At 40.4% G+C, this 13,903-nt stretch overlaps 1 protein-coding gene across 11 annotated transcripts in view; it reads right to left on the reverse strand.

The window, feature by feature from the left end:
* Positions 1-347: 347 nt before the first annotated feature.
* PARP11 (poly(ADP-ribose) polymerase family member 11) overlaps positions 348-13,903 on the reverse strand; it is a 64,285-nt gene continuing 50,729 nt past the window's right edge. For 7 of the 11 annotated variants that reach the window (XM_003905819.3, XM_009217729.2, XM_009217733.4 and 4 more), the window contains one exon: positions 12,792-13,262. In XM_003905819.3, coding sequence (XP_003905868.1) covers positions 12,946-13,262 — 317 coding nt within the window. In that variant the 3' untranslated portion in view covers positions 12,792-12,945. The other 4 variants (XR_004175971.1, XR_002515492.1, XM_009217731.2 and 1 more) reach the window with 4 other exon arrangements.

The following is a 13,903-nucleotide window of genomic DNA, read 5'->3' on the forward strand; positions in this document are numbered from 1 at the left end:
TCTTCCTAAAAAAGTATAATACCAAACCTCAATAGAGGTGTACAGATGGGAGGAAATGATCTTTTAAGACGCCTTTCAGGCCGGGCGCGGTGGCTCAAGCCTGTAATCCCAGCACTTTGGGAGGCCGAGACGGGCGGATCACGAGGTCAGGAGATCGAAACCTTCCTGGCTAACACGGTGAAACCCCGTCTCTACTAAAAAATACAAAAAACTAGCTGGGCGTGGTGGCGGGCGCCTGTAGTCCCAGCTACTCGGGAGGCTGAGGCAGGAGAATGGCGTAAACCCGGGAGGTGGAGCTTGCAGTGAGCTGAGATCCGGCCACTGCACTCCAGCCTGGGCGACAGAGCAAGACTCCGTCTCAAAAAAAATAAATAAATAAAATAATAATAATAATAATAATAATAATAATAATAATATATCCAGGTATGGTTACTGTAACCCAAAACTCAAGTGCATCTATGGATATTTACTGCAGACCTCTATACTTGCCCAATAGTATAAACACTTTATGTCCTATTTGGTAGACCAATTTTTGGATAGCTTTGGACAAAGGAGAGAGGGATGACTAATAGCTGGGTAATAGAATTAAGATAAAAAAAGCTTTTTTGAAGCTGGAATAACGGGTTAATACCAATAAGATAAAATTTAACAGGGACGTTGCTTCTCTTACCTCTGAGTCACAGTCCCTTTCCCGGTGAAAGGACTTTTACAATTTATTACATATGGTTTAAACCCTGCATCTTCCTTAACATTATACACTAAGCACTTTCTCATGTCATTAAATATTCTTCAAAAGATCATTTTCACAGACATATGATATTCCATCTTGTGTTTATATTTAACATTACCCTATTTTTGGCCAGATATGTTGCTTCTAATTATTTACACATATATTAGGCTACGGCAATTACCCTTTTGTATAAGAAATAATTGAACAGGGACAACTGTAAAGGCCTTTAAGTTCAAAACCTCAATCATATAATTATAGATTCTGTTTTTCTGGGCTTCTAGAAATTTTTAGAAAAAAAAAATCTGTGATTTTTTTGTTAGTGACAAGTGCAATATTCCTCAATAGTGCAACCAGTATGAGGTTAATATCAGGAAGACACATTAGTTCCACTGTACTCTGTGACAGTCACATTACAGCTCAAATACAGTATGTGTTCCAGATGTCACCCTTCATAAGCAACATGGACAGACATTTAAAAGACATCAATACAATCTGACAATTTATCAGACGAGGGATGGCTGAAAGAAGGGAGGGATTTAATACTGAAAAGAAGACATTAGGTTATAAGATCTTAGATTTCAAATACAGGAAGGAATATGTTGGAGAAACTTATATTTACTACAATGACTGAGAGCTATATGAGGCAGATTTCAGATGTGGCCTAGAGCAGTTTAAAAAAAAAAAAGTCCAAAAGCCATAATGAATTTTAATAGACTACCTTCTTCCCACTGAGGACTGTAAGATTGGAAGGGCTGGCTAAAATCAGAAATGGTGTGAGTTAGAAACAGCTGGTTCCTCCTCCTCTGTGTATTCTTGGATGTCAACATTCTTCAAGGTTCCATCCTTGGCCTCTCAACACTTTCCACACTTACCTGGGTCAACTCAGCCACTTCTACAGCTTTAACAACTGCTGATCTCCAGGTGGCTTTTACATCTGTATTTCTAGCCCTGACTTTTCTCTTGAGCTCCTTACCATCTAGAGAAGTCTTCACAAACGTAATATATCAAAATCCGAGTTAATTATCTTCCTGTTATCATTAGTCAGGACTAATGGGTGTGTCCGAAACACTAGCCAGCAAAGCAAAAAGAGTAATTTATTAGCTTATGTTAACCAAACCATGGCAGGAATTAAGCCAGCTTCAGGATGCTTGAAATCAGAAACCAAAAGGCCACCAGAACTCTCCTTCTATCTCTCATATTTGCTTCTGTCTGCTAGTTTCAGTTTTCCCTACTGAATACCAGCTTCTTACACATACAAAAGACAAAACCACTAGCATCTCTAGAGTTGCAACTTCCCAGATCCATCATCAGCTTTCCCTTAGTGACTATTCAAAATTCAAAAATACCAGGGAAGGGGTCAGACTGGGTCACACATCCATACTTAGGCCAAACACTGTGGACCAGGGTAGAGTACGAGACACTATGACTGAACCAGCTTGCATCTGGTATGCACCCCTAGAACAATCACTATAGATAAGGAGATAGCGTTCTGTATTCTAAAAGGTGGGAGCAGGGGCAGGGATGGAAAGCAGCTCTTCTTAGGTTCACATACACAAGTTGAAGCAGGGGAGAAGAACAGGTTGCCACCACTACTCCAGGAAAAAGGAGCAGTGCCCACCACACTCTCCAACCACGTTCTGTCTTCCACATTGTTCATCTCCACCGATGACATCTCTGCGTACCCAGACTTACAAACTGTGCCCCAACCTCTTAAAAACTTTGGTCAGGTCCTCAAACAAAACCCAAACTCCTTAACTTAAAATACAAATCCCTTTCCAACCAGGCTCAACGTTTTTTTTTTTTTTTGTCTCCCCAAATTATTCTGTTCCATTCCCACTCCCTGCTTTCCCCACATGACCATGTGTTGCTGCTGCACACACTACTTAGACACACAGGGCCCTTTCCTAGCTCTACACATTGGTCCGTGATTTGTTGGGATTGGATTGTCCTTTCACACTTCTGTCACATGGTATTTTCCTGCAAGATTAGGGTAAAATGTTGCCTTATTACCCTTAGGTTACATCTACCCTACTCTCCAGGAATATCTGATCCCTTGGCTTTTTGCATTTCCCATGATAGGGAATTCATGTGTCTGACCAGCACTTAGCACAAGGAATTATCTGTTTGATTACATAACTGTCTCCTCAGTAGGCCGAGAGCTTCTGGAAGGTAAGGACTACACTTTGTTCATCTTTGATATTAATGCAGCACAGGGCCTGACATATAACTGCTGGCACATAGTGGATAGTAAATAAATATTTAATGACTAAATCAACAATTAAAAACTTCTAATTTTAAGATTCATTTGGTAGTTTTAATACCTGCAACCACATAATAACAAAACTAAGGCTTTCTTCCGCTTCCTTCCTTCCTTCCAGAAATGAGAGTGAAGTAATGGATAATGAATGTTTCCTTTGTTTTCATTATTTCCATCCACAATACTTCAAATTTATCCAATTCTATTGCAGCACCCACCATCAGTACTGTCATCAACTTCTGAACCATTTTCCCTGTCATTAATCCAAAATGGAGATATATTTTATTTTCCTTGGGTTTGAAAATATACACTAAATCTATGACAGTCTAGATATTATAAAAGGATCAGGTGACTACTGCTGCTTCTGTTGAAACTGGCAATGAAAATATAAGAGACATACAAAATCATACTATCCTTATCCATAACCCTGTCCACCCCCTTGGCCCACTCACGGGTTTCTGGAAGGGACGAGAAACAGATATGCCTGCAAGCCAAGGGAAATGGACATTAAGAACTCAAAATCACAGATCTGTTCTCATTTATGTTGCCTGGCCTTTCTGTGGCTTGCTTTTTCTCCCCTGCATGCCAAGTTCCTTACTTACGTTTCTTGAGAAGCAAAGAACAGGGTGAGATCTGACACCATGCCACTGCAGTATGACTTCTCCCAGACTATCAGGGGTTTGTCCTTTTTCACTTCTGTCACATGGTATTAGGAATGGCCCCACAGAGGCCCTTCTCCTGGAACAGGACAGCCAGCACTGATTATTGTATCTAAGTCTTGAGCAACTAGCATATGTCAGACATTGTGCTAAGTGCTCCATATACTCACACAGCCTCAGGTAATTCTCATAACAGCATTAAACTGTGAGGAAACAGCAGTTCTGAGAAGCTAGTCAACTTCTCCAAGGCTACATGGCTAGAAAGTAGCAAATCTGGGTCTGTTGCTAGGATCACCTGACTCTAAAACCTGTTTTTTATTAGAACACATTGCTTTTCAAACACAAAATCCTGACACAGACCTTTTACGATGCTCCTCTCTTGCTACAAAAATTATTTAAGTGAACAATATCAGTGTTAAGATCTTGCATATATGGCGGTAGCCCAACACGATTACATTGGAAGACAGATCACTAGACTGGGAACTACAATGCCTGGGGTCTCTGCCTGGTTCTGACATGGAAACATGATCGCAGGCATTCAGTTCTTGTCTTCCAGAGTCACAAATTATTTGGGCTCACCTCAATTTTGTAGGAAGAGTATAAAAATTATACCTTTAAAATATTCGTGGTATACCAGTTCAACTCCTAAGACTTTGAGAGACGGATTTCAGAAACATCTGGAGTTGATATGTCCTCTGTTTCAATTTGAAGCTAAGTTTATGGCCCATCTTTTCTGACACACATTTTTTAAAAAAGAGCATAGAATATCATAGCTCAGAGGGCATATTGTGTTCTGAGGTGTTAACTTTACAATGTTAAGAACCTGAGCTTTAATTTGTGCCAAGAAGGAAGGCAAAACTTAGGGGCTCCATAACTTAAGCACAATGGAGAACACAGCCAGGAGGCACTGCCGGAGGTAAAGAAGCAGCTGGGGAGTATAGTCAGAAAAACGTTAGGGGATGAAGAATCGTTCTGGCAAGGTGGGGACGGGTGGGCTGAAGAAGTAAGGTTGACAGGGAACTCACTGGTAACGGTCTTTGTGTGTACGGCCTCAGAAAACGGCCAACGATCTTTTTCTAAATCAACTTAAATTAATGTGATTTCATCTGAGGAAAGAAGGAAAACAGATTAGATGACAGTATGTGGTATGGTTATTTGGGAAGAATTTTCACCAGGCAAAATTCTAAAATATTAGACTAGGTTCCTGTTGGGAAGAGGCGCACTTTTCCTAGCAGTTATTATAAACGGGATAAATACCTATGCAGGTGGATTTGACCAGGGGTTGTCCCACCTGGTGGCAGGGACTAGGTAACTTCTGGAAGGTCCTTTGACTCTGCTCTCTAAAACGCAGCTATGAACTCAGCTCCCAGTTTGCTGTGCCAGTTCCGAGGCAAGATGCTGCCACCTAGCGTCTGCTGTTCTCACGCGCAGCAGCACCTAACCGCCTACGTAACACTTTGATTAGAAAAGCCCTGATAATGTAGTCTGTTCTTCAGTCGGACAAAATAGGCCTAAACGCTAAGGCCATGTGGAAAATGGAATCAATGTTAAATTGTTTCTTGAATTAAAATATTCTTTTGAGAAGAATGTAAGAGCAGTCAGCATAGCACTGAATCATGAAAATCCAGAGTTCACCTACATCACCCATGGGTCGACTACGTAAACAGCTAGAGAATATGCAGGGAACTCGTTCTCAGTGTCTTTAATGTACAGACATAGACCTAAGCAGTGGAATATACAAGGAAAGAAATTGTAGCTCAAGGCCAGGCGCGGTGGCTCACGCCTGTAATCCCAGCACTCTGGGAGACTGAGGCAGGTGGATCATGAGGTCAGGACATCGAGACCATCCTGGCTAACATGGTGAAACCCCGTCTCTACTAAAAATACAAAAATATTAGCTGGGCATGGTGGTGGGCGCCTGTAGTCCCAGCTACTTGGGAGGCTGAGGCAGGAGAATGGCGTGAAGCCGGGAGGCGGAGCTTACAGTGAGCCGAGATCGCACCACTGCACTCCAGCCTGGGCGACAGAGTGAGCCTCTGTTTCAAAAAAAAAAAAAAAGAAAAAATAAATTATAGATCAACGTAAGAACCAATTTTCTAGCATTCAGAACTGTCTACAAAATGTAGGATTTCCTAATCATTGGAAGTATCCAGATACAAGTTGGAATAAGAAGGCATTTAAACTAGCAAAACAGTTAATTGAAACATAGTTTTATCCAAGACTTTGAGAACCTTGAAGGCAGCATTTTCACTACTGTGTCCTGTATTTAGGATCGTGCCTGGTATGGAGTACAGGTACTCACTTGGCGGTTTGTTGAATGAGTAAATGCATTCTCTTACAATTTCCCAGGAGGAAGAAAAGTAGCCCAAACAAAAGTTAGACAAGTTGAGAACAAAAAGAGCAGTCTCTGACATTTAGAAACTGGCCTGGTACTCACAGCTAAGGCATGTTATTCTGATGAACCTAAACTATCTCACAGAAAACCAACCTCTGACAAGGTTATTCTAAGACCACAACAAAATGAGACAAAACAAGGTCATTTCATAATTGTGTCTAAGAACAGACAAAAATAAGGTCACTGTGCCACCCACAGGACACCAAACACCACTTCTCTCAGCCAGAGGAACCACTGCTTCTGTTTCGCTAATTACAGCTTATCCTCAGCTACACTTCCCTCTCTGTAGATAAGATTTATGATTATGAACATGCCAAATTATAGAATGGCCCCTGCTTTCTGACAGCACCCAATGAGAGTGAAATCCTAACTCCTCGGACCCTCCCCCAAATCCCCAAAGCCCAAATCCTACAAAAAGTTCTTTCTTGCACCCTCCTACCGGGACACCCCATAGTTCCTCAGCGGGTGTGTGCTCTCTGGCTGCCATAAGTAATGAACCTAATTTGTTTAACTTACAGGGTTGCTCCCGGTGGTCTTTGGCCAAAGGGCACTGACCAAGTAAATGCTAAGAAAAAAAAGTTATGTCCCTACCTCCAAGTACACTATAAATACCGTGTGAATCCTAGCCTGTGAGGGTTGTATTAGGCATAGAAGACTCCTTGAAAGAGGAGAGACCTTACGTATTAACACTCTCTAGCATTTACTGAGGTTGACTATGTGCCGGGCATCATCCCAAACACTTTACAAGCATTACTTCATCCAGTTCTCACAACAGCCTTCTAGGGTAGACACTATTATCATCACCATTTTATAGATGAGGAAACAGCAGCACAGAGAGCTTAAGCAACCTGCTCAAGTGAAACAGGTGGTAAATGCTGACGCCAGGAATCACCCTGGACATCTGACTCCAGAGCCCATGCTTCAAATAGAGTTTTCAAGAGGGAGGAATACGAGTGTGTGTTCTAGGGTGAGGCAGAAAGGCATAAGCAAAGGCATGGGGGCCAAGAAGGAACTCCTTTACCCAACAAGTTTCTTGATTCCCTTAAACTGTATAAAATCTTCACAACCCCTTCTCCACATACCTCTTACTGCTGGGTCCTGGTTCCCGTAAGGCTGGTTCCAGGACCAGGTGCAGGGGTTTGGGGCAACATAATTTAAATGGCTTTGATTCTGCCATCTTTGTTTTAGTGATAAAAACAAAGTTCCAATGTTGCTTCTACCCATACCTGGTTTTTCTCATCTCTCCAAAGCCTGATATGGCACAGATGGGTGTGGCTGGGAGATATAAAATCCTCCTTCCCTCAATTAACATCTACTTATCTTTCTATCTTCACATTCAAATGTCACTCCCCAGGAAAGCCTTCCATAATTCCCGAGGACAGGTGAAATCCCTGTCAGAGCCTCACAGTGGCCTGAACTTCCCCTTCAGAAAACTTCATCATTCTTGTCATTACAGTTCATTATGTCTTCCCTGCTAGACTTCAAGTCCCATGAGAGCAGAGGCCATGACTGACTTGTTCAGTCCCTGGCACGCCACAAGAATTCAGAGTTGTGAACTAGAAGGGGAGTGGGGAAACTAATTAGGGGCAGAGTTTCAGGGACAACCAGGTTCATTCTTTTTCCTTCCTACTGCAAGCCCTTGCTTCTTCTCAATGCATCATGATCCCTGCTACTGTATTTTCCTGACCCAAACTCAAAAATCATCTTCAGTCACGTCAGATGTTGCCTAGAGAAATCTAGCTGTGCTCCATCAGGTCTTTTTCTTTCCACGAGAGTCTGATTGGTCTTTCATGAACTTCACCTTCTGAAAAGTGAACCTTCCCTCTCTGGTGAGTTATCCAAGGTCACACTGAATCAAACAGCAAAGCCAGGAATAAAATTCAGATCAGCTGGCTCCCAAGTTGAGGCTTGATCTTCTTCTTAAGGAATAAAGTGGAGGAAATGAGCTTGCACGCTGATTCTCTGAGACTGTTCATCAAACGTGGGCTTATAATGCCTACAGCTTCCACATGTTATCTAGGAGACATTAAAGCGTAATGAGCCCTTCAGGAAAAGGTATTTTTAAAAAGGAACAGGAAAACACAAGTGCAGTCTGGATGTATAATCAATATTGCAAAGATGATTTAATTAAATTCTGGATGGTGACTCTCCTTAAGCTGGTTTACAATCATGAAGTCAGCATAAGCCACAGAGTCAGAATCAGCTTACCGTATAACCTCTTGGTAGAGGCTCCAGCAATGCTAAGACGCTGCAGAAAACACAAATGTCTTTGGCATAAAACCTATGTTCCAATCTTATGAAAAGTCACCTAAAAATAAGTAAGACAGTGCTAAATTCTTAGATACACAGCCACACAGTGAGAGAATTCTAATAGCCAGGTTCTTGGCCTGTAGTGCTGAGAAACAAAAGCCAAGCAATTAAAGCTGAGAAAATGGATTACATAATTTTACAGCAGGAGACTCAGATCGTTTACGAGGAATTTATTGTTTGGGTTTAGAAATAACGGAGATATCCTTTTACCTGGGATGGATCAAGCAGAGCTCAATATAGGAAGGAGACAGGAGGAGAGAAACATGAGTTCCCAAACCACCTTCCATCCTAGAGTTTCCGAAAACAGGAGAAGTAAACTACCACTGCTAAAAAGTGAAGGAGAAAAGATCAACTTTCAACTTCTCTCTTGGATATTTAGGGCTCACCTCTCCCTGCATATATTACTCACACTAATCAAGCAGCCTGCAAATAATTATGTATTTCATAGTTCTTTGAAATGTTCATTTCTTCCATCTGTGTTGCCCCAAGTAACATCATGAAATGATTCATAAGAAAGTGTGGCAGACTATCTCGTATCACCAAAACTCTTCCTGCAGAGTGCAAAGGGAGAAAAATAACTAAAATCACTTTGTTAAAGTTTCTAACCAAAACTAATTCTTGACGAGGGTTTTGTTTTTCCTTTCCTTGCTACTTTTCATTACCTTTTATCTCTTTTACAAGTACAGAGTGTATAATTTCATCTAGAAATTGACTGTCTCTTTGTTTTAAGCAAAAGAAAATATTTGAAAATAAACAAATAATCCTTAAGCAGAGTGGAAAATCTGGAGGCTACACAAGTAGGATCACCGTAAGATTGTTTCTCATGTTATTCCTAGCAATTTGGGAGATAATCACAAATACTCGAATGGCTACAGAACAGAATTTGTAAGGATGCAGCACTTCTAGATCAACAATCAAAGCTCAATTCAATTTTTATCACAATGAGTCCATCATTCTGCCCCTCGTTTCTCTCAGTTCGAACATGAGGATAGCCTTTGATGCCATCCTTGCTTGCCAAAGGTTCAACAGAATGTTTAACTCACTTCAACAGGAATGACTGCAGCCACAGTGCGAGTGGCTGGAGGTTAGATGGACTGTAGGAAGGATACTCCTTGGGTGAAAGTAGACACACCCTACAGAGCTGCTCCTCTGGGCCAGCGGAGCACACCAAGAATAAAAAACGCTGCAGATGCCAACGCTTGGCCTGTTTGGGGAATTTTTTTTTTTTTTAATAATAGCACACAGTAAACAATTTTTCCCATAGATCAGCTATTTCTAATGATTCCCATTTGATTAGCTATTGCTCATGATGATTCAAACTAAGAACAAGAGACTTTCCCCATCTGCAAGTGGGGTACACATGAGTTACAGGCAACAAACTCCTTGGATCCACTAAGATTGAGGTGAAAACTTAGGTTTAAATAATACAAGGTGGAGATGAGATACATAAATCACAGAAACAAATACATGATATACACAGACAACCAAGAACTGCTAATGGAGAGCTTTAATCATCACATTTAAAGCAATACATTCATATACCAAAATTGGCTCCAAATTCTTTATCATCATCACCATCAACAGTCTAGAAATAAAATGACACACTAATATAAAACTTTCCTGTTTATAACTAAAAGATTTATGAAACTGTTTTTTATAAACACATTTTTTTTTTACCCTGAGGCTGATATCACCAAAGTGAAAAAGAAGAGTCATTTTCAGCTGGAATGTATTCAATATAGAGTTTTTAAAACCATTTATCATTATTTTAGAGTGATTTCTATTCATTCTTCCCACCCACTCTATGTGATGATAACAGGAAAAGATGGCAAATGGTTATGTCCAGTATTATTATATACTGGTCATATAATTCTCAAATGTACTGGTCATATGATTCTCAATTTAATCTACTTACCAAAACAAAGAAATAAAATTTTAACATCCATTAACTCTATACTATCATATTTTAAAATATGTATCAAAATCAGTTCTCTCTTATAAAAGATGGGTTGGCAGTACATTCTCAGACCAAACAACAACAACAAGCCCCAAAAAACCAGTACAGTACTTTCTTACAATGGCTACTGCAGCGCATTCTACATATTTCATATAAGCCAACTAGGTAAGGTCAAAGTTCGCAGAGATTGCCTAACAAATACTTAACTCTGGGCCCCCAGTCACCCGGAGATAAGATCTGCAAATGTCTAAAAGAAAAACAACCCCCAAATGCTGCAACAGTTATTCCATTTAAGTGCTGAGAGAGGTATGCATATAAAACTTGAAAAAAGATAGCCATGTTGAAGGGAGGACTATTTTAATGTGGTTTTTTGGTATGTAAATAACAAATAAATAGAAAAAAAGATTTTCAAAACCTGAATTCCTAATGTCTCTAACATAGTTTTTTGTGAACGAGTTTACAGCCATGGTGTGCTGCCTCTCACAAGCCAGCCTAGTGACTTTGCCTCCAATTATTTTCATGATAATCTCTGGATGCTTTTTAAAGTGCTTTTTCTAAATATTCTCAGCACTTCATCTAAACCAGCAGTTGGGTTACATACCTGAGTCAGGAAATCTCTGTTGCCACTTTGTTTCAAAGTATTGTACATGCAATGTCCTGGGTACTACTTACCTCCCACTGCACAATTACACACATGCTGGGCTATAATGGAAATCTGGGATGGATGGCACTTGAAGAATTACGATCCCTAATCTGTCTACACTCTTTACTTTTATTATTTGTAGATGCCTTTGTAATTCAAATGATTTAAGTGAGCAACATAAGCATAGACACCGGTATTTTTTTAAGAAGTTAAATTGTGTTCACTAATTGTCAGCCAGAAGTGGGTAAGGATAATAGAGAGAAAATTCAGTATTAGAAAGAGTTAAGAGAAAAGCTTTCTGAAAAAGGCTTGGTACATGTGCTGTCTTTTAAAGGTAGAATCATAGAGAATCAGGCCGGGCACAGTGGCTCATGCCTGTAATCTCAGCACTTTGGGAGGCTGAGGCAGGCGGATCACCTGAGGTCAGGAGTTCGAGATCAGCCTGGCCAATATGACAAAACCCCGTCTCTACTAAGGAGAATACAAGAGAATTAGCTGAGGCATGAGTAGTAGCCAGTAGACTGGGGAAGTTGAGGCAGGAGAATTGCTTGAACTCGGGAGGTGGGGGTTGCAGTGAGCTGAGATTGCACCACTGCACTGCAGCCTGGGCAACAGAGCAAGACTCTACCAAAGAAAAGAAAAGGAGAAAAGAAAAAGAGAAAAGGAAGGAGAGGAGGGAGAGGAGAGGAAGAGGAGAGGGAGAGGAGAGGGAGAGGAGAGAAGAGGAGAAAAGAAAGAAAATCAATGTGAGAGACTCTTAACCATCACATGGGCAATTCCCCATCTGGTACTTAACTCCTATACAACATGCCTGCCAAACTGCTGTGTCGCCTCTGCTAGAATATCTTTAGGGGAAGGAAGCTGTCCCAACACTTCTCATCTTCCTTACAATGGAACAGCAAAACAGATGGAACAGGTAAACAAATTTCCACTAAACATGATTAAGAATTATATCTAACTTTTCAAAAGAGTAGGCTGTCAATAGCTACTTCAAAGGAGAAACCAGATTTGCCTCAAGCATCCCATGCTTTCTATAGTGTTTCAAAATGGAGAGATATAAATTTGAAATATTAATTTTAGAAATCATTGTTGAATAGCTGTGTGTGCTGCAGAGGGGAAGGCAAAAAAAAAATTTTAGAAGTGATCACTGTAGGGATTCTTTTGAAAACAAAAGGAAAATGAATGTTTCAATAATAATTTAAAGTTTCACTTTGAAGATGCAATAAACACCTTGCACAGCAAGTCGTGGTCTAAGAATCCAAGAACCCTGATGGATGAAGTGTAGGCTAATGATATTTTGCAGCAATGATCAGTTCAGATGTAGGAGATAGAGGAGAATGACAGGAGCAAGTCTGAGGCTGCAGTCTGCTATCCTAAGGCAACTGGAAAGCAGGACACTCTACCTTGATTTTCTGCTTCTGACTTGTAATGACAGCACTGCAAATAATTGCCTTGCTTCTGATTTCTCTCAAGGTGCTCAGATTGTTTCAGAGTTTCAAATTCCCCCTTCAGAAGACCAACAAAGTAACAAATGGATTGGTGGATGATACTACTACCTGAATTCAATTTACAAAGGATCAATTCCTCTAAAGGGACACATTTATGTCTATATATTTTTTTTCAACATTTATACGAATAAGTCCATTTGAACTAAAATCATTTATCCTGATAACACACATGTAAACCTTAAAGATCTCAATGACCACATTAGTTGAGACTCAGCTGATTCCATTTTGAATGGTATCTTTCACCCCTACGTATTAAAACATCAATGATATCAATTTTTAACAAACAAGACTACAAGAAACAGGCAAAAACAAAACAACAAAAACCAACCTTAAAGTCAGTATGTCTTTTTATATGGAGGCCACTTGTTTTTCATATCTGTTTCAAAAGTATCAGATAATTAACATTTAGTGGCTAGATGACTGAAGAGCAAATCTTCCTGCAAAAAAGAATAAAGCTTCCTTGACCACTGCGATTTGGAAGTGAAATCAATGAAAGTCTATCAAGTACTCAGGATAGATTTGGTTGGCATCAAAAACCACAAAGATCTTTGGGTTCCAGGTATCATCCACACAGCTGTCATATAAATTCACATAGCTCCCGTCTTTGGAAGGAGGTCGCATGTATTTGGAGTCTCCGTTTATGTAATCTCCAATTAGCACTCGAGCAAGAAACATAGATTTATATGTTCTAAACAGATGCCGCTGTTGCAAGCTGACACCATGAATTTGGAATGTGTTTCCATGCTTTATGTCATCTTTGCAGAAACGACTGGAATAAGCAGCATCTCTAGCAAAATAGGTTCCTTAAACAAAGAGGACCAAGAAAAGCCAAGATTACTCTGAAGAATATATTAAAAACAAGCAAAAACATTTTGTCAGGAGAATAGATGCATAGAATTGTATAATAAAAGTAGATGTGGAATTTCCTCATTCACAGATCTCTAAGAGAAGAAGAGAAATCCATCTGTTATGGACAGCTGTGGTACAGACTACCATAGGAATAGATTTGCTGGTATATACCAGCCCTCACCACCAACACCATCCCCTGCCCCCACCAAAATATAGCTACCAGAATTCTCTTTTTAAAATAAATCTTACAAAGAAACCAATTAATAAAACTGATAAAATTGGTTCAATGATTAAAAGTGTGGCTGGACCTGAGTTTTGTTTTGTTCTGTTTTTTTGAGATGGAGTCTTGCTCTGTCTCCCAAGCTGGAGAGCAGTGGTGTGATCTCGGCTCACTGCAACCTCCGCCTCCCAGGTTCAAGCGATTCTCCTCCCTCAGCCTCCTGAGTAGCTGGGATTACAGGCGCGTGCCACCACGCCCAGCTAATTTTTATGTTTTTTTAGTAGAGACAGGGTTTCACCATGTTGGCCAGGCTAATCTTGAACTCTCGACCTCAGGTGATCCACCTGCCTCGGCCTCCCCAAGTGCTGGGATGAC

The sequence above is a fragment of the Papio anubis genome, chromosome 9 (genome assembly GCF_008728515.1).
Source record: "Papio anubis isolate 15944 chromosome 9, Panubis1.0, whole genome shotgun sequence".
Classification (NCBI taxonomy): domain Eukaryota; kingdom Metazoa; phylum Chordata; class Mammalia; order Primates; family Cercopithecidae; genus Papio; species Papio anubis.